General features: G+C 38.5%; 1 protein-coding gene across 8 annotated transcripts in view; it reads left to right on the top strand.

Annotated features, from left to right (window-relative positions):
* The first annotated feature begins 401 nt into the window (after positions 1–401).
* Positions 402–20,459, top strand: part of LOC121327632 (mitogen-activated protein kinase kinase kinase kinase 4) — a 92,178-nt gene continuing 72,120 nt past the window's right edge. For 3 of the 8 annotated variants that reach the window (XM_041271763.1, XM_041271757.1, XM_041271756.1), the window contains exons 1-2: positions 403–881; positions 1,299–1,364. In XM_041271763.1, the coding sequence (XP_041127697.1) occupies positions 825–881; positions 1,299–1,364 (123 nt within the window). In that variant the 5' untranslated portion in view covers positions 403–824. Of the gene's footprint in view, positions 882–1,298; positions 1,365–20,459 lie in introns of all 8 variants that reach the window. The other 5 variants (XM_041271759.1, XM_041271761.1, XM_041271758.1 and 2 more) reach the window with 3 other exon arrangements.

Below are 20,459 nucleotides of genomic sequence, written 5' to 3'. Positions count from 1 at the left end.
AGTACTGTCAGGTACTATCCACTTACACAATATTCCCTTCCTCTGGTCCGGTCCCCTCCATAAATCCTCTTTCCCACACTCTCGATCAGGGTCCCGAGCCCCTGGGTCGTTATCCCTCCACAGACCCCCTGACACACTCCTGTGAGAGGAAAATAATATATATATATATATATATATATATATATATATATATATATATATATAATTTTTTTTTTTTCAATATTTACCAGTCAATAGCTGCAAGTTTCAATTCTGTTATATAGCTACAGATTATATAGCTTTACATTTTAGAGCATGTATTCTTTGGTTTGGGTTCGAACTGGAAACTCATCAATGTGACCTTTGTTCCCTACCACACCCCTCATGAATATTGATATATTTGTCTGTCGGAGACCGGGAGGGTTACTCACAGAACGGTTTCGAGGCGCGTTTCCGCTTATTTTTCGTGTTGGTGGAGAAAAGGGGGAGCTATTTTCACTTTTCTCATCGTCTTTCATTAAAGTCATCGAGTCTTCATGTAGAACAGCCCCAGCCGTTTTGTCTCTGTGTGATTCAACTAACCGGCTTCCTGTGTTTGTGTGTGTCTCTCTCTCTCTCACACAGACTGAGTGAGCGAGGAGGAGAAGGACGGGAGAGATTGGGAGCTACCAGCTGCCACCTCAACATGGTGTAGCTGTGCTTCTGAAAACAGCAAGAAACACAAAGAGAAATCCGCGTGAAATCTTAAAAAAAGCGTCACCAATGAAGAGATACAATATTGCAGAGATACAATCCGTGTGAAGGAAGAAGGATAGACATTGCAGTTTGTGTTTATTATTTAAAAGATGGCGAACGACTCTCCAGCTAAAAGTCTGGTGGACATAGACCTTTCCTCTCTGCGGGTGAGTGCTAGCTACACAAGGATAACATATTTCAACTGAAAAAGGATTTGGATTGTGGAATACGAGAATTGTAAGCCACATGGGCGGGTGCGTTAAAAAGACAAAGTAGCCTAACCCGCTTTATTAACAAGATAGTTTTGTCGCTGGTTTTAAAAAGGTTGTGTGTGTGTGTGTGTGTGTGTGTGTGTGTGTCTCTATCTATCTATCTATATATATATATATAGATAGATAGATAGATAGATAGTTTGTGTGTGTGAAATTATTACGATAGGGTGGGTGTCGGAGTTGGCATTTCCTTTGTTTGCATGTATTGGCATGTATATGTTGGAGAAACAGGGCGCAACAGCTGTATCTAATAGCTACCCAACAAGATTTGGGAGAGAAGTAATTAAAATGAATTAATAATATTTTTTGTAGGATCCTGCCGGAATTTTTGAGCTGGTGGAAGTAGTTGGAAATGGCACCTATGGACAAGTATACAAGGTTTGTGATTGGAATTATTTTCATCTCCCTTCTTAAATTGGATTGGTTGTTTACAGTGTTAATAATTTAGAACATGCAAACCACATTTCCACGTTATGTTGTACACGATTATGACCTAGGAAGAACCAGTCAAAGGTGTGTTTTTCAACATTGTGCAAGTACAGATCAAATTAAGAATGCATTGTTTTGCTTGTTTGTGTATTTTGCGTGCTGTAATTATCAAGTTGTAGCTAGGGATTATACATAACAAAAGTAGTGTTGTCTAAACAAGTAAAACGAAATCTAACCTGTATTCTCAGCTGACGTTTATGTTGTGAAGCTTGGCAAATGCTTTTCTTGATAGTTTAGTTAGACTGCTCTGTACAAACTGTTAAATGCATCAAAATAACAGTTGAAAAGGCAAGGCTAAGTCGGAGCCCTGAGCCTAGCAAGAACACCACCCGGTTTGCTAAATACAGAATGAGCCTCCTGAAGTGCAGTTGCGGTAGTACAGCACATCCTGTTATTCTGCATGTGGGAAAAGAAGAAAGGATTATAGACTGTTCTGCAGAGATTGTGCGTGGTCATTTTTATTATTTACTGTCCTTGAATTTCCATAGTACAGAAACATATTAACATTGGTCACTGAAAATGTTCAACATGAACCCACTTTTAAGCTTGTTTTACGTACACAAGCCAGATGAAATGTCATTGATTCCTTTGCCTATTCTCATGCGAAGGGGCTAAGGGAGGACAGGTGATGAATTCACTACTTAATATGTTTTGAGGCTTGCAAGTCAAGTTTGATTAGACAGGGTAGTGTATGTACTGCCAGGGGTAACATTTGGGAGTGAGTGACAGTATGTATGAGGATTTCCTTCTATTTAATCCAGTCTTTGTCTAGCTTAAAAACAAACATTGTAACTGTTGCCAGTTTTTAATCAAGTCCTACAGTGATAGGAACGTTTACATTGAGGAGGAGGCAGGGTTGAGAACAAGGAAAGCTCATTTGAGGCTGTGTTCACACGGAGTCTGTTTTTAGAGAGTTTGATCCACACTCGGTACAGTTCAGTAGGTTTGGTGTGAATAACAAAGTATGATTGGGAAAAGGAACTGTACCATCCACCTAAAAAGGTGGCGCTGGTCCGGTTTGGCAAACAAACAGAGTTTGATTCACTTGGTAAACCTCTGTGAACAACTGCTGGACTTGGCCCTTTTGACATAGGAAACAAGTTATACAAGGTAATGTCAGGCTATTCCGAGGAAACAGGGAGAGCAAAAAAAATCAGAACATGGACAGTGCGAGGAACTGGTAGAAGTTTGGTCAAATGCCAAAAGCCGAACTGGACAAAATATTAAAATATATGCAGTCTTTTCTCAAATAACTTGGTTTAATGCCTAAAGTAGGAGAATAGTGCAGTGTTGTGTAATTGTACTATTCTCCCACTTAATAAAATTAGCAAAGTGTTCCCCCATTTCCCATGCTTTATTTCACAAAAATACATCAAATATGTAAATAGCTGCCATCTTTCAAGATACCAAGATGCATGAATGAACCGAGTGCACTTGCAAACTGCGCTGTGAACACAAACCAACTCTGTCCTGATAAAAGTTGGAAAAGGACCAAAAAAAACAAACTTTAGCTCATATCCAAACAAACTCGGTCCCTTTGCTCTCAGATAAGTGTGAACAGCAAGCACATTGTTTCAAATGAAATTATCTAGGCCGAGGGCACTTGCAAGTAATTTGAATCGTAGTTCACTTGCAAACTAAATTAATTTTATTGATGCTGTGGTTTGGTTCATTTCACACCAAAAAAATTTAAGCTGAAAATTTAAGTGTTTCTTTTAGGAGTCTTTCACTCCTAGTTTGTTTGGAGAGGATAATTCGCACTGGAGTTCGGTTAACACCTGAGTTCGTTTAGTTTTGTGCAGGTGTGAAACGTAAAAAATTTTATTGTCGCGTCAGTGCGCATCAGAGGACTAGGGTTTACTGGAAAGGATGGTCTCGGCTCGATTGAGGGGGAACTGTAGTGCGTTTCCCCCCTCGGCTGGCCAGTGTGAAAGCAATCGTGATTCACAATGCAACAGAAACCAACCGATGTTTAAGCCACTAAGTTATTAAAAGCAAGTAGGGTTAATGTATATGTGTGTACTCATTCTGCCAGGGCACTGTATATAGTATAATTTTTATGTTGCATATATAAATAGCTTGGTCTCTCGCATAATTGGTCTTTCTGCCTTGACACACTTTTTCTGCGTTTGTGTCATTTACAATACAATCATTGATGAGACAAAATACTTTTATCTGTGCCTGTATACACTTACTTGGTTAAACAAATACAACACACTCGGTTGTAGGATTAATCTCGCACATGCAACCCAGCTACAGTACACAGTGACATATCTACTTAACAGTGCTGAATTAGTTTTGTTGACTTCTTCTTTCCAGTGATTTTCTAGCTACTAGATAATGATTTCTCTGTATTATAGTAGCTCTGTGAATACGCAATGAAGGAAAACTGTGTTGGTTGCAAGGGTAGTCACATGATGTATGCATCTAGGCCAAAAGAGCTTATCTCGGTATCTCCATGTCTCCTGTGTGGAAACTGAGCACTAACATGCTCGTTTTTGGCACCACTGGGAACTTTGATGCATGTAATAAGTACTGTAGAAAGGCTAGGCTATTAGTTGCCATCCTCCAGCTATAGATTCATATGCATTTCTTTGCAAGTGAAGGAGGGGGACAGGATTAGATTGTGAAGTGTTATAATGCAACTCTGGAGAGCCAATGCAGGAAACAAAATAAAATAACTATGAAAACCACTTTAACTGACTGTCTACTTTGCTGATGTGGATAGTATTTCATCAGCTGCAGTTGGAGACTGCTGACCTACTAAAAGTGTGGTGCATTTCTGCCTTTAGATAAAATATAATGTGAAGTTACCATCCTGAAGAATGATAAATTGATGATTTTATAGCACAAACAGCAAACAGGTGTTTCACGCAAATGGAAGATGTGCATGTTTCTGTAATTATTGTTTGTGGCAGACTTGTATCCAGCAAGGTTGGGAACAGCTTGTGCAAGATTAGTATGCATCTTTTTTTTTTTTTTGGAACTTTTTTCAAACGGTGTGGGAAGCCACTGCTAATGGTTTAATTACGTGTTTACCTACACATGCTAGGAACCCCCTTTCGTAACAGTATTTTAAAACTGTTGTTCTTGAGGGGGACTATACTAAGCCATAAGGATTTGTGAAGCTAATTGTGTGAGAGCACCAAAAGAAGTGGAGAAAAAAAAGAATCCTTGAATCGCCCAACTACAAGTCATCATTTATTAACAGTTTATCTGACTTCAGATGTAGGCTTTTTAAAATTTATAAATCAATGTTGCTAGCTTGTGAGAAACAACCAAGTCGCAAACGTTTGGTTTTCATGGGCAAATCGGTGAAGATAAATAAATTGCAGCTCATTGGCTGATGTCTCTGCTGTAGTTTAAGCAGAAAACGCTGTCTTTGAAAAATATATTGATTTATTTGTTTTTGCCATACAAAACTTGAAGATAAAGGCTGAAAGGATACAAGACTATTCTGTGGATTAAACTGAAGTCAATTTGTGAGTAAAGATAAAAGCACTATTTGTTTAACGCGCTCCAAACTTCTGCTGAGTTTTTTTTCTAATCAGGGAATGTGGAAAAGGTGCTTGGTATGAGCTGACTTGCAGTTATTTTCAGCGAAGTTTTTGCTTTGCTTTACAGCTGGTTTATATTATGACTGAATCACATTGATTGAGGCATGTTTGTATATGTCTTTTTTTTAAAACTCGAATTTTAGCATGCTTACTGTGATCTGTGTTTGACCTGATCTAGAAAACCCACTGCACCTTTTGCTAGGTTATTTCAGTCTGAAATCTGGCACCAGTCACAAGTGAAGAAAATTTGATGGCTGTTCCTATTAAAAACATTACACATGGGACAGGTGATATTCGGGACAGTATAGGAATGCTCCTGTAGAGTATGTGGGGTAAGCTCTTGTGATGCCTGCCAGTACCTCACCTGACTAGCCAGTGATCCTCAAAACTGGACGCCCAAACAAAAATGGAATGGGGGGTGGGGCTGGTAAGGAATCGGAAGAACTCTCCCTGAGACTTTAGCTAGCTTTCAAAAAATTTGTGTATGTGTGTGTTTATATATATATATATATATATATATATATATATATATATATATATATATATATATATATATATATATATATATATATATATATATATATATATATATATGATATATATATGTATATATATATATATAAAAAATATATATATATATATATATATATATATATATATAAAAATAGGTCAGATTGGGGTGTTTTTGTTTTCCCTGTATTGACTCTTCAGTCCTAGTTACTTTCAGAAGATTCTTTAGACTAGACTACTGATATAAACAGTGCTTCACATGACTGGTACATGCATACCCATAAAAAAATAAATTAAGACTTCCATTTTGTTAAGATGCAAATGCATACTGTTAGTACATTTAACAGGAAAGCATTTTTCATGTAAGTTGTGAGGGTGTTCACCCTTGCAAGGTCAAGCATATTATCTGGCTGTGACCCATACCTGCCTAACCACCTGATATACCTGTATATTTTTTATTTTCCCCTATTGAGTCTGGGATCTGTCAACAATCTCTGGGTAACCTGAGCTTTTATTATCGCTGATCATAATTAAATACCAGTCACCATATTTCACTTAAGGCCAGAGGGTTCCAGTTCACTAAAGTCCATCCCTGCTAGCACTGTCATTGGCTGCTTCTAATGGACACTTGAAACAACCAGTGCTAGTAGGGATCTCTGTTTTAGCTGTCCATTCTGATGCTTCACTTCCCAAACTGAGTGCAGTTGAGAGGTGGTGTCGATGTTTGAGAACCATTCCATTTAAATATTTAGTTTTTAGTTTCCCCCAGTTATATCATTCTATAAAAATATTGAAATAAACAGAATGTGTTTGTTAAATTGTATAACCAGCAATCCAGACTCCTAGTTAAACATTCATAAACTATTGTTGTTGTCTGTGATACTGTTGTTGAGCAGTGCAGCTTATGAGAACGTGGGTTTTCACATGTCAGCATTTTAATTGGCCTCACACCTTTCTGCCCTGATGCATATTCATATGTGCAAGATGACCACTGAAACCTTTGATCCTGAACCCAACATCCTTGACGGGTGCAAATCGCTTTGAAAATTGAATGCTAAACGGTTTTAAAAGTTTAGCACCAGAGAGTCTACTGGTGCTTAATTATTCTACCCTAAAGCCCCCTTACAATGACACAAATCTTCTCTCCTCTGTATGTGGATGAATGCGGGTGGGTCATTTGAGTACTCCAGACCCAATGAGAAGCTATCCTCTGTGGTTGCTAATGAATAAAAGACAAGAAATTAACATGTCTACTGGTGCCATAATACTGTATGAGGTACCCTGACGCTAGAATCTGGCTCCAGATCCGCCCTGATCCTTGACATGCCAATTGTTGGAGGAGTAGGTGGGAAGTGACTTGGGTGATGACCTGTAATTTCGGTGCGCAGCAATCCATTTCTGCTGGTACTCATGTGAGAAGCTAATAAGTTATGTGAACCACTGGATATAAACAGTCTTGTTTCTCTCCATGTCCCTATTCACACTTGCAATTTTAAGGTGGCTCAGGGCCGCCTTTTGTCATGTGAATGCTCCAAAAAAGAAAATGCAGCAAAGGGCTGGCCTGGACCGTTTGGATGTGGCCCAGGGCCTGCAATCTGGGATCATGGCCGGCCTTTACATATGTATGAAATCAAAGCAGACTTGGGCTGCCTTTTCGTATCGCATTAACAATTAGATTTTCTTTGATAACACAGAAAAAACGCAGATTTTCTATGATGTCAGGTTTTTTTGTTTTACGTTTGGGGAGTGTTTTTTTTTTTGTTTGTTTTGATAATAACCAAGTCAGTACATGCACCACATACACACATTTACACAGGCAACCTTGCTTTAAATTTATGTAAACATACCTGTCTAACAAAACCGCTTCTTGTATTCAGTTTAGTTTTGAATGGGGCTTCATTTTACTTCAGTCAGTATCCAGAGCTCTTCAAAGATCCCGAAAACAATAACAATGGCCCCTAAAGATTGGGTCAACGAGTAGTTTATGTATCATGCATGTTGTTGAGCAAAGTGTATATATGATATGATAGAAGTGTATATTTGATATATAATAGTGTATTGCTGCACTTCCCTTAATGAAGTTGCCATAGCTACATTAAAACATTTTTAAATTAGTAGTTGCCAATTATTTTTACCCTATTTTTCTCCCAATTTGGAATGTCCAATTGTATTTAGGCTCAGCTGACCGCTACCACCCCTGCGCTGACTTGGGAGCGGTGAAGGCGAACACATGTGCCGTCAGCCGACCTCGTCGTTTCACTTTGCAGGCCCACCTTGCAGCCAACCCAGAGCTACAGCATCGGAGGACAATGCAGCTCTGGGCAGCTTTGCAGGCAAGCCTGCATGCTCCTGGCCAGACCACAGGGGCCGCTGGTGCGCAGTGAGCCGAGGACACCCTGGCCGATCTTAAAAAATTAGTTAATGACGTGTCTTTCCTTAGGCGGGAGCAGTAGTATTAGGTGGTCAGTCGTGAGCTTGTCTTGTGAATGTTAGTCATTGTGTGTACAACCACATTTTAGCCTGCTTTTCAGTTACATCTGTGCGTGCAAAGGCGTCTAAAACCGCAAATGTGAACGGGGTTGCAGACCTAAATATACGGCGACCCAGGGCCAGCACAGTAGTGTGAATGGGGTCTATGTGGAACAAAGTAAACTTTTATAATCTTAAGGTAGTTTCCAGTAGGTAGTAATTGCATTGTTTTACTTTAGAATACACTTTATATTGGACCTCACAATACACAAGTTACAAACTTGCCCAACCTGTTCAATTGCACAAACATCAAAACCAAGTCATATAATCCTTTGTGTCAGCATCTACTTTTCTGATTGCAAATACTGGCAGTTAAAATGCAAATGTGTGAGAATTCATGCATTCAGGCATCTGACAAAGGACATTTGTAAACTGTTCTGTTACAGACAAAAGGCTTTTGGCTTTAAACAAGCAGTGTATTGGTTGTCTTGGCTTCTGTTTTCAATACATTTTTTTTTTTATTTATTTATTTTGATTTGATTTAGGTATATTGTCCAAATTTGTACTCCTGTGTGGTTAGCATTGTCAGGACACAATGAATAGACGTGCTGCAATGCAGACATTTCACAGCAATGTGTGTACAGTATGGATTGTAGATGTAATATTCATGATTTAAATATCAAAGATCCCCTATTCATTCAACATTTGATTTGGAAAAGCCTCTTCCCCAACTTGATTTAGCAACCCTCCAACTTTTAATGGGAATTGTGAATAAATATTCAGAATTCTTCATTTAAAAACAAGAAGAAAAAAAGTGCTTCAGGTTATGACTGGCTTGGGCACTGGGCTTCTGTAATGGAACTCGAGACTTGAGAACAAATCCCTCATATTGGTTGGTGATGAGTCATCAGTGTGGCAGTGACCATTAGGGTCATTCTCCCTGGCAATAAGATGACAAGCAAAGTGGGCAAGGGAGTGGTGAAGTCATTGATTTGAAGAATGGAAATGCACATCCACTAGACAATGAGCCTTCATATTAAAATAAAGCCCATTATACTTACACATTGCTGTATCTTGAAATTTTGAATTTAAATGTGTTACCACGATGGTCTCATGGTAAGAATTGCTCTTCTAGAAATAGTGTGTTTTGATGGCACAAGCTGGTGCCACGAGGAGGCAGAGTGGGTGACAGACACGCTGTCCTTGACCACAGGACCATGAGGGGTTGATCTGTCATGTGAAATCTCAGCATTGTTTTTTAAATCTTCCAAGGTCTGTATAAAAGCGTATTATAAGAGTGGTTTGTGGTTGCAATCAAAACCAGACAGAAATCTTTAAAAGGACTTCCTCTTTTCCACAACCAAGGACAGTGTGTTTTACATTGTGATGGGAATCAATCCCACTGCTTTGCGTTCTCTCATACCAAGTTTGGGTTGTAGGTTATGCTCTTATTAATAACTTTTGTTATACTTTCTATATTTTTACAGGTGATACCTGAAGTGGTATCGTTGTGCAAGGTGTGTGGAACACTTTGTGCCAAATGCATATTGATTTAGTTTTTAACCATTTCAAATACAGTGGAAAGATATTATCCAAACCTTTGTTTACTTGGCTCGGTTTCTTATAGTTTTGCCTTCGATTTTATTTAATGGCATTTATTTATTTTTATAAAAAAGCTACTAGGCTACTGTAGAAAGCAAATTTAATGATTTGATAAAAGCTTAACTATAGGGAAGTTAATAAACCACTAGAAAACTGAAAGTGTATTGGCAAAAAAAAAAACAGCAGTTGACTTTCTCAAATAAAATGCCTCAAGGTGTTGTGGGTGTTCAATCGCATGCTCTGCAGGGTTTATTAAAGATTGCTCGCTGGACTTCACTTGGGCCTTTTGAATTAGGCTGAATTAGAATTTTAGGTTCAGTGCATCAACAGATGTGGGTTGAAATCTGTTCAGGGATTAGGGGTAAGGATCTACTGTAGCTGGTTCCTGGATTCTTGGAAATGGGCGATTTTATTATTGGCTCTTTCCTATTGCCGTCCTTTTATATGTAAAGCTCGCTGTAATTGCCTGTAGTGTCTGGGGTTGTGCTGTTGTGCCTCCTCACGACTTCTGATCGGAGACACTTCAGCACTAGCTGTGGGCAAACACAGCTGGGTAGATTTTAATGCAAGTCTGTTTTGAGTAATGGGGAAATATTCCTTTTAGTTTGCTAGCATATGTTTATATATTTTCATGAGCCATTCATGCACCTAATGAATATTTATAGTCTGTTTTCAGGATGTACCGTATATAAATATCCATAGGTACTGTGTTACTAAACTGGGTTATTTGTATGTGGTGAAGAGAAGTGTCAGTTACGTTATAAATTCTAAAATCCATATGGTTTACAGTAGTGGAGTTTTTTAAAATACAAATTTTACATTGTCTGCAGCCTGATCTAATTACTGCAGTATAATCAAAAGTGCTGCTGGCATTTTCCTTGAAAGCATGACTAACTGTACGCTAGCAGCCTTTTTTGTATTTGGTTCCAACCTCTTGAAAATCCATATTATATATATATATATATATATAATATATATATATATATATATATATATATATATATATATATATATATATATATATATATATATATTCCCCTCCCTAAAGCCACAGTGAGTTTTATCTTTCATTTTATCCCACCCAAATACTGGCATATGTTCAGACCGAGTCCCTGAAGTGAAACATCCTGTCAAGTGATATCCCAGGATGTAAGCGACTCAGAATAGAGGTTTCTGGCTGTGTGGAGCAGAGCTGAAACGAGCAAACGCAGTGGCTTTCCCAGCCTCTGCTGAAACAATTCTCTTTCTTAATGCAGTAGGTAGGCTTGCAAGTAACAGTTGTGTGCAGTCTGAGCTGGGGGTGGATCTTGGGTTTTAGAAGGTGCTTAATGAGAGAGAGATAACAGCTGCTGGTGTTTCTCTCGAATACATTTTTACAAACCGTGACAATTCTTTGTCACATCCTGTAGTTTGTAACTACCCTCTCTAATCAGGGTTGACAGTTTCTGCACCTCGGCTAGGATTCAAAGCCAGGATTCTTCTCTGGACTAAACCCTTCTATCCAGCTTGGTGTTACAGATGATCCACATTTAGACTCCTCTTGTCAGGGGTGGGGGGGTGGGGGGTGGATCGTATCCTGTTTGATTCTGTTGTGAATAGGTTGCTGAACAGTCATGTGCTTCAGCTGTAGCTGGGTAGATTGCAAACCCCTCCCCTGCATCTCGTCACCTTCCACATCCTCGCGGGGCTACAAGATGAGCTGCCTCAGTTATTTTATGTGTGGAGAATGCCATTTTCTTTTGTTGCACCTGCTGTTTTTAGAAGTTCATGAAATTAAGCACTTTGGCAAATACAATGTAACTTCCAGACCTATAGCCTATACACTGCTGGATTTATACAGTACATGGCACTTACTAGAAGTCAGGTTTTTGAGATCCATAAGATATATATTTTTTTTTTTTAAAGCATAAAATAGTTCTGAGAAATTCCCATTTATTTAAGAATTGTAATTCATACCATAATTCATTTTAACGAATGGCTATTTCTCGGCGTTGTATAGAAGGGGCTTAACAATAAGATTACAACACAAAATGTAGCACTGTAATAAGAATCATTTAATGATGGGCTATTTAGGTAAGACAAATCCTAAATGAGATTGGAAGAATATGTATTTATGTCCACTATAAATTGCAATTTACTGTTCAAATATAGTTTTGATGGACTATGAGTTAGTGATGTAGTGCAGTGGTTGCTAAAAAAAAACATTTTCTAATTAGACCTCCAAACATTTTTAAACCAATAAAAAATGTACACAAATTAATTCAAGAGAAATAATGTGCATTCGCACACCCTCAAACTGTATAGCACAGGCAAGGACAGATTGTCCTTCTCTCTCACGCTCACTCACGTTCATTTCAGCATGAGCAGTAAAGGTACTCACTGGTGGGGGAGGTTCGTGTGTAAATCAAAGCTCAGGGAGTAATTCCATATCCATTTCCATGTTTGTTTTTTTGAATGTGACAGCTGGTGTATGAAGTGAACTGTCATGTTTTGTCAATATAATAGTCTGCCTTTTCAGCTGTCTTGTTGGCACCTGTTGGGTTTGGATATAGTGTAAACCCTCCCTGCTGATTGTAATCACAGATGTGACGATACCTTCTTTCTACTTTTGCCAAACTAGTGGTGGAACAAGAATTGATTATCATGATATTATTTAGTCAGTTACCTAATATGAGATGGTTTTTTTTGGGGGGGGGGGGGTGAGCTCATCGCACGCAGATTCAGTGAGTCAGACCTGAGGTGAGTGGGAAAAGCTTTGTGCTAAAATCCAATAAATTTGTGCTGATTTTACAGCCAAAAAAAGGCCCTTTTGCTTTTAAACCTTTATACAGAAACGTATTGACATAGTGTTCAAATGATACGATGCATCTCCTCTGCCTTACTTCACTTTTAACAGCGAAGTAGTATGAAGACTGCTCTACAGTACGGCAAAGATAACCCCACGAGAAACCATTAATGAAATATATATATACCAGACTGCTCCTGGCCTCAAATCCAGTGTTCATTTTGTGATTTAACAAAGTAAGAAATAGCTGCATTTTAGAGTTGCTGCGTAAGGAACACAAGTATACTTTATTTGTTAGCCAGATTGCAAATGTTGCACATTTTGAAGGTGACCTTCTCAGCTAGCCCATAAAATCTGCATCAGCTGCACTCATTATAATGCACACTTCTGTGTGTTGTAAATAATTATTCGGCTCTGTGATGAGTAGACTTTCCAAATAACAAGGTTTGGTCTGTGCTTTTAAAAGGTTGTCAAGTAACCACTTGCTGTGACACTGGAGCTGTACATGGTGTAATGGAGGAGGTGCTTGTATTCTGTAGCACATGGCTGCTAAAGAAATTTGGATTTCAGGACAAGCTTCTCAGCCAATAATTAAGGCCTTAAATGAGCACTAAGTACTTCAGCTGTATACAAAGCATTTTTACAGCCCTGTGTTTGTCTGAAAAGTCTCATGAAGGCTACTTGGGTTTCCCCAAGGAATCCCTTGGTACCTCAGTTTACTGTAAAGTTTTTCCATAACTTCTAAATTTGAAAGTAAACAAGTACTTGGATAAAGCAGCCTTCATTGCTGTTGGTTTTTTTTTTTTTTTTGGTTTTTAAGTAAAAGCTGTACATGGGTTGGTTCACTGTAGCATCAACGTGGTTATGCAGAAAGTCATGTAGAATGAAGTATGAATATTTGTAAATATGTAGCTGCTGTACACTTGAGACTTCCGTTAATTCTTTGACAGGTTGGAGGCAATTCAAAGGCTAAAGCATAATCAAACTCTGGTACAGCGTATACTGTAAAGATTTGATCATAGTACAATATATTCATTCACAATAGTATTCATGTTACAATAATAATGTTGCTATTTTTTTGCTTTTCAATTCAATTTTTTTTTTTTTGCGTATTCTGCTGTGCATGTTTGTGTAAATGCCTCAGCTTTACAGGTTTCATGCTATCTTGTGCAAGCACCTCTGAGCATTGAAATCCATTGTGGATACTGCAAGTTTTCGACCGTCAACCTTGTAAATCCATTCTTTATATATTCCTCTCCTAAGCTTCCCCTTTTTTTGTGTGTTGCGGTTGCTTGTTATGCTTTCATTTCTGGTGTGATTTTTTTTCTGTTTTACACCAGTATGAATCAACCAGCGATCCATCCTTACCAAAAGCCAGGTAACCAGCTTATTTAATAGATAACATGACCAATGAATATGCAAAAATAGTTCCCTGCTGGACTGATAGCTGTATAATAGTGGGAGATGCCACATGCTGACTAGTCACACACACAGTGCCACCTGGAGGTTTCAGCAGTAACATTGGTTCAGCTTAGTTTGCTGGGATGTGCTCATTAGCTGTACATTTCAACATTTCAGTTATGTTCTCATGCCCCTCTGGGATCTTTTCTGCACCAGTTTGAGAAACACTGCTATATAAACTTAACCCTTGGCTGTCCATACACTGTGGAGGGGTGGTGCTGAACTACTGTACATGACTCGGGTAGGTTTGCTCCCTAAATGAAGCGTAAAGATGCGCGAGTACTGTCAAACTAGGCGTGCTGTCAAACTAGGGAGTGAGGATAACCGTGGTTTCAGTGGCTTGGCTTTCTCATACTGGTTCTCATCAATCATTCATGTGTTTAGAATAAAGGAACAAATACAAGAGGGAATTTTACTCCCAACCCTGAAATCTGAGTCCATTTGTGATGTGGAAAATGTGAGTCAACATGCAGGCCCTACTTTTGTAGGTATTCGGCTGGTCTCCCAGGGCTTTCTGTTGAATATATATTTTAAATATTTGGCTGCTGTGAACTATACTCAGTCAGGGTCAGAAAGTTCCCACAAGCAAAGCATAGACTTAAAGCATCATGTTTGCAAAAGAAGACTGGTGTTTTGTCTGTGCAATGTACTGTCTCTCAGTGGCATGTGTTTTGCATACCAAGAGCAAATTCAATGCTATAATTGGGCTGCTGATAATGAAATTCTTCTGATTTTGTACTTTTTTTATTTAGTTTTCCAAGTTCAGCATTTTTTTCATGTATTGCTCTTAGAAGCGTGTTTACATTTACTTGTTACTTACTGTCAAATGTGTATTTTTTTTTTTGTTTTGTGATGCGAACTGCAGTTTCAAACTGTACGGAAAAGCAACACTGCCTAAAACACCTGGTAACTGTGCAGAGTGTTTCAGATTGGGGAATTCAGTCTGGCTGTCAGGATACCGACCTGCAGGCCCGCTGCATTCACTAGCTGCCTGCTGCGTTGTGAGCTATGTGGCGGCTGATTTAGATTTCATTCCTTTTGATGAAAGCATGCACTCATCCTTTTTTAAAGGATATTTATCTACACATTATAACTCCCGGTGGCTTACTTCTTCCCTCCGTCCTTACTGACTGCCATTGTGTGACTTGAGAGACAGTTTACATATTTGCAGGGGAAAAAAAACCAGAACAACTTTTTTTTTTTAAAAGGAGCCCATAAAGGTCTTTGCTTGCTTTGCTGGCTTCTGTTAAGTTGTGGTTGGCCAGGTCACTATTTCTAGGTTCTTGTGCAAGTAGTTTGTTTGCATAACAGTAACTAGTGTTTGTCATATAGCCTCAACTTGTAGGATGATACCCATAGAAGCAGAAACCTATTCCTGAGATGCTGGTTTTAATCTGCAGGTTGTGCCTACTTTACCAAGGAGTGATTTGGGAACTAGTGTAAGCCCATAGTAAGGCAACATTATGCAAAGGATCTGAAGGTGGAACCACGTAATACATAAGTTATTACTTCAGTTGCAAGGTACTGTAAACCCAGACCAGTTAGTTGATAGAAACGGGGGAGAATATTAGTGTCAGACAGCACCTGTAACTGAAATCAAGGAGCACAACATCATATGGTTTTCGTGAATGTCCAGTGATCCAGTACTACTGAATTGTCTGATGGCTGCCGAGGATATTGACATAAGAACTTATTTTTAGATTTTAATTTTTTTGTCTTAAGGCAAGCTGTTGAACCCACTTATCTGCAGAGTTTTGTGCCACATGAGCCAGAATTACAGGGGTGCCCTGTGGAAACAGAGGCACTGCTGTAATGTGCTGTGGTGCAAACTTGAATAGAGGTTGCACACTAAAGAGATAATGCACCTTTTGTGTATTGTTGGATCTTGGCTTTTTACATTAAAGTGAAAAACAATATGTGAATTGGCTATTGCTGATTGATTGCTGTTCGACAGTCCCTGCAGGTGAAAAATTGAAGAGTCAGCAACTAGAACTAAATGCATTTGGGTGGGGGGGGGTCACATTTTAAAATAGTAAGTGTACAGAACTGTATAAGCTTGTCTAATGAATTGCACTTCCAGTAAGCAGACCCTACCATTGTTTTAAACTTTGTGTGTAGCTCATCTCCTGCTTTCCTATTACATCATCTCAGAATCCTGTGTATAGTGCCATTTTTAGCTGCGTTTGAACTGCATGTTGTAGTGTTTTGGTAATTTCTGAAATTCAAAACCCTGTTGCAATTTGATGCCTGTTTACTGACGTGTTGTATGTAATCTTGCTTTGTCTGGTTTTGTACTGCGTAATTATTACATAATGTTTCATTTCATATTGTCAGGGCTTGGAATATTTGTGTAGGAATGCTGCTGTTTTTAAAATGTTTCTTTCATTGCAGCCTGTTTGGCTGTGCACATATTGATTACAAATTGATTCATTTCTCCTATCGCTGTGTATGTAATGCTGTAGTGTCATGTCACATTGTTCCTCTTTCTCTGCTGGACAGTTCCCTAAACCAGTGTTCTCTTAAGAGCAGCCATAGTCTAAAGTTTAGAGGTTGGTCAGCTGCAGAGTGGGACAAATCACTTTGTATGTTGGTGGCCATTTAGCCACTAGCTTTCAAAACCTGGTGGCCAGCATTTTCAAACGGAGACAATATGAGGAGACATGCATATGTTGCACAGGCATTGATTTTGCATGCTTTGTTTTCATGCAATGGGTGTTTTTCAATTATCTTTTAAATTGTGGAGGGGAACTATATAAAAATCAATGTGCCAAAGAACTAACCGTTCTATTCTATTCTAACCATTCTAACCACCAGAGGACTATGTGTTAAATTCCAGGGAACTATATACAATAAATACCAGGTAATTCTACATTAAATTCCAGAACTGTTTTCTGTGTGCATAACAATACCAGGGAACTATATACATAAAATGCCTGGAAGTAGAACTATAATTGCCAGGGAAGACCACTGTATAAAAAAAATATAGGGAAGTGAACACATTTCTTTATTTTTCAATCATAAACAGTTTTCTTTTGGCAGCCCAAGTCTGCTTTGCATTCTCTCTCTCTCTCTCTCTCTCAATGTCTTGCTCTCTCTCTCTTGATCCTGGATTGCAGGTCCTGGGCCACATCGAAACGGTGGTCTAAATCTACTCCGACCCAGAGCTGCCTTTTCATTTTTTAGATCGTTCACATATGAGAACGCTCCATATTGCGATTTTAAGGGCTGCCTTAAAAGTGTGAATGGGGTCTAGCATATTTTACCTTTGAAAAAAAGTAAGCTTGGAGGGTTACACACTGGCAGAATTTGACCCTACCAACTGTACAATCAGTGTTTTTAGAGATCATACTACAAAAACTAGTTGTTGCAGAGTTAAAAAAATAATAATAAAAAAAAAAAAATTGAAGCCTCACAATGGAAATGAAAGAATAAGATTGTGTTTTGTTAAACAATAGTTGACAATAATATTTATTTTGTTGATGCAAAAGTATTAAACTCCAAGTGCTATGTAATACGGGGCAGGGGGGAATATTTAGATGTTCAACAGCAAATAAAAGGCAACAGATTTTTTCACTAAATTGATTGTATATAATATATTTTTAATGTCATTGTGTGCGCAAATTATTATTTTTTTATTTACTTGTAAGCAAATGCACCAAAGAAAGCTAGCATTGAGCACTGTATTATAAAGGACGTCAGTGTGTTTTGGTTAGTTTTAGTTTTATTATAAACATTTGTCTTTTAAATTGTTCTGTAAAACTGTTTCATTTTGGTTGTGTTGGGCTAATTGTTTAAAATCTGCATGATATCTCAAAGCTGGAAGCCAGTCCTGCATGCGTTTTGCAAACAATGAGGCCCTTATTTGTGGGAGCACATGCCTTGGTGCTAGTGGAGAAATGTGACTTCGAGGTCTGTATATCAAGGAGATTCTTTCTGGTATCTGTAAAATATCATCCAGCTTTCCACAGGGACTTGTTCACCAATTATCCCTTCCAGAGATGTATGTGGTGGGGGCAGTTATAAAGGAGGTTGGTAGGGTAGGAGTGCAGGAAAGTAATTAAATTGCTCTTGCAGGAACAAACCTGTCCTGCTGTGCAATTGGAAAGAGACCAGCCTCTCCAGACAGCAGCAGGAATGGCTATAAATTGAAATTGCCCAACTATAGTGGAGGAAGTGTACCAGCCTCCTCCCTGTTCACCCAGCCTTCAGAAGTAAGAAGCTTTGGTTGGCAGCAACAGTCCATTCTTAAATAGACCTCTACCCAACCAACAACCGCAACAACCACCACTGTAGATCCCTGAAATAGACAATTATAAAGTAGCTTATTTTAGGAAGTAAATTAAGATATGTAAACCTAAAATGTAAATGCAGTACTGCAAGTGTTTGAACTTGTTTATTTTATATTGCTGATTTATTTTGCCTGTCATTTAGTTTGGTAGCCATGTCTGTTCTGCTGTACTGTTGTGCTATGCATTTTATTCTAACCTGTGCATATAGATTAGTTGCAAATCATTGTTGTTTGTTCCAGGCAAACTTTTATACAGTGCCACCCAGTTGTTTGTAACCCATTTCATATTATCAGGTGTGATGCAGGATAAGTAGTGTTGGATTTTCCACGATCCTTTACATTTTTAAATAACCTTATAGAAAATGTGTATGTGTGCATACAACAACTTCATGTTCTAGTACTTCAATCAAGCAAGTGTGTGTTCAGAACTGCCGTCGGTGATGGAACGGGGGTGTATGCAGTGATTTAAACTGGTCTGGGTCTAGACGCCTCCAACTTCAGACAGACAAGCCATCACAAGATGATGAGTCAAACCCTGCAACAGTTACTCAGCATTGCTTAGGTGCAAACCTTCACAGGGTCTTTGTGTTTTCCATAGATATCTTTCTAAATATAACCTCTGTTTTGGTAGGAAACACATGCTCTGACAGCACTCGCACAAAATCGTCCTGCAGAATTTGCAGCATTAATTGAGGTTGGTGCGATAAGATGTTGCTATGTGGCTAGAAACAGGAAATTCTGTTCACCAGCAGGTGTCACATGCTGAAGATGCTCTGCAATGGAGGGTGATCCACTGCAAGAGGTTTGATTATTTAAAAATAATTTACCGTAAAATAGAGCTTCATTGTGTTAATTTGTGTATGCATGGACACAGATGAAGACAACGACAATGCCTTGTGGTCCTGAATTCTGACTCAACATCTGCTTGAAAGCTGCATTTCTCTAATCAACATTATTAATGCCACTGTGATTCTTACACTGTGTGCATTGGGGTGTTCCCCTTTTTGTCTCTGTGTTGCTATTATTTTAGACCAAGCCACTATTGGAGCCCCTGTCGTAGTCTGGAGACCTGCCGCACGAGCCTCCCTATCGGCCCATTTGTTTTGTATCCGATCAGATAAGCCGCTGGCCAAATCTGGCCCCAAACATGCACACAACAAAACACATGTATCAGTCAGCCTGTGCTGGTCCAGAACTCCTCTCTAATCTCTGAACAAACTCATGGCATCGCCTTTAGTAGGATTAAATGGACCAGTTTGTTTTTGGAGGGTATCTATTTCACTTGGGGACAATACAGTCATCCAAAGTAGTTCTAACAGGGGCTATAGGAGAATCTGTGGATTGCACGCTCTGATTATCTCGTCAATTATGTTTAGTATTAACATGCATGTAACGGATGTTTGGGGCCAGATATTACAACAGCTGAGGTCTACAGTAAACTGTCTATTTTACTTTCTATTCCTGTTTTTGATGCAATTAAACTGTGCAGTGGTTTGACCCCTACTGCGTATTTTCAGATATACTTAGAACATGATCTAAATTGAATTACTGTACGTTCTCATTTGATCAAGGTAATTAAACCACTATTTCAATGCAACAGCTGTGCTATAATTTTAGTTGGGAAGTTCAACGTTTTTAAACTTTTTATAGCTATTAATCAAAAACAGACCGACGGTTTCAAACTGTTCATGGCGAACAAGATATTTAATGGAATCATGTATAGTAGTACTCAAAATGCCTGCTCACAGCAGTGAAGATTAGTGTTCCACGGAGCTTGTGTTTATTGCGGTGAAAATAAATGAATATTAATGTCAATCGCCTTGTTTTGGTAGGCATTATTGTGTTGCCCTGGAATTAAGTGGAATGTTTGCTAAATCTGTAGTTGCAGGTTTTTATTTCAGGTGGTTAAGTTCTTTGTTGTTGAAATCAGTGTAGTGTTGATTACAACTGACAATAGTATCCTTGCATATAATATCATAATTATGTAAATATAGTTTGCTTTAAATTTTAGGCTATTTGAAATTTTAGTTTGTATCTTTAATCTATAAGTGTCAGTGCATTGTCCACATGTTTGTTTTGGTGGTTTTATTTTTTTTAAAGGGAAGAAATAACCTTAAATTAGCAAATAAAAAAAATGAATACATATTTAGCCACTGCGTTAGTCTCAATATGCTTCAATTAGTACCGCTTTCAATTAGTATACACATCACCCGCCACTCTCAACTGACCAATGACATGCTTGCTGTCTGACAAAGCATGAATTTCAAATTCCTGTTTGTGATTGGGCTATTTTACTGTCATTTGTGAGAGAT

The sequence above is a fragment of the Polyodon spathula genome, chromosome 15 (genome assembly GCF_017654505.1).
Source record: "Polyodon spathula isolate WHYD16114869_AA chromosome 15, ASM1765450v1, whole genome shotgun sequence".
In the NCBI taxonomy this organism is placed as follows: domain Eukaryota; kingdom Metazoa; phylum Chordata; class Actinopteri; order Acipenseriformes; family Polyodontidae; genus Polyodon; species Polyodon spathula.
The sequence above is the reverse complement of the archived record's forward strand: the minus strand, read 5'-3'. Positions and strand labels throughout refer to the sequence as shown.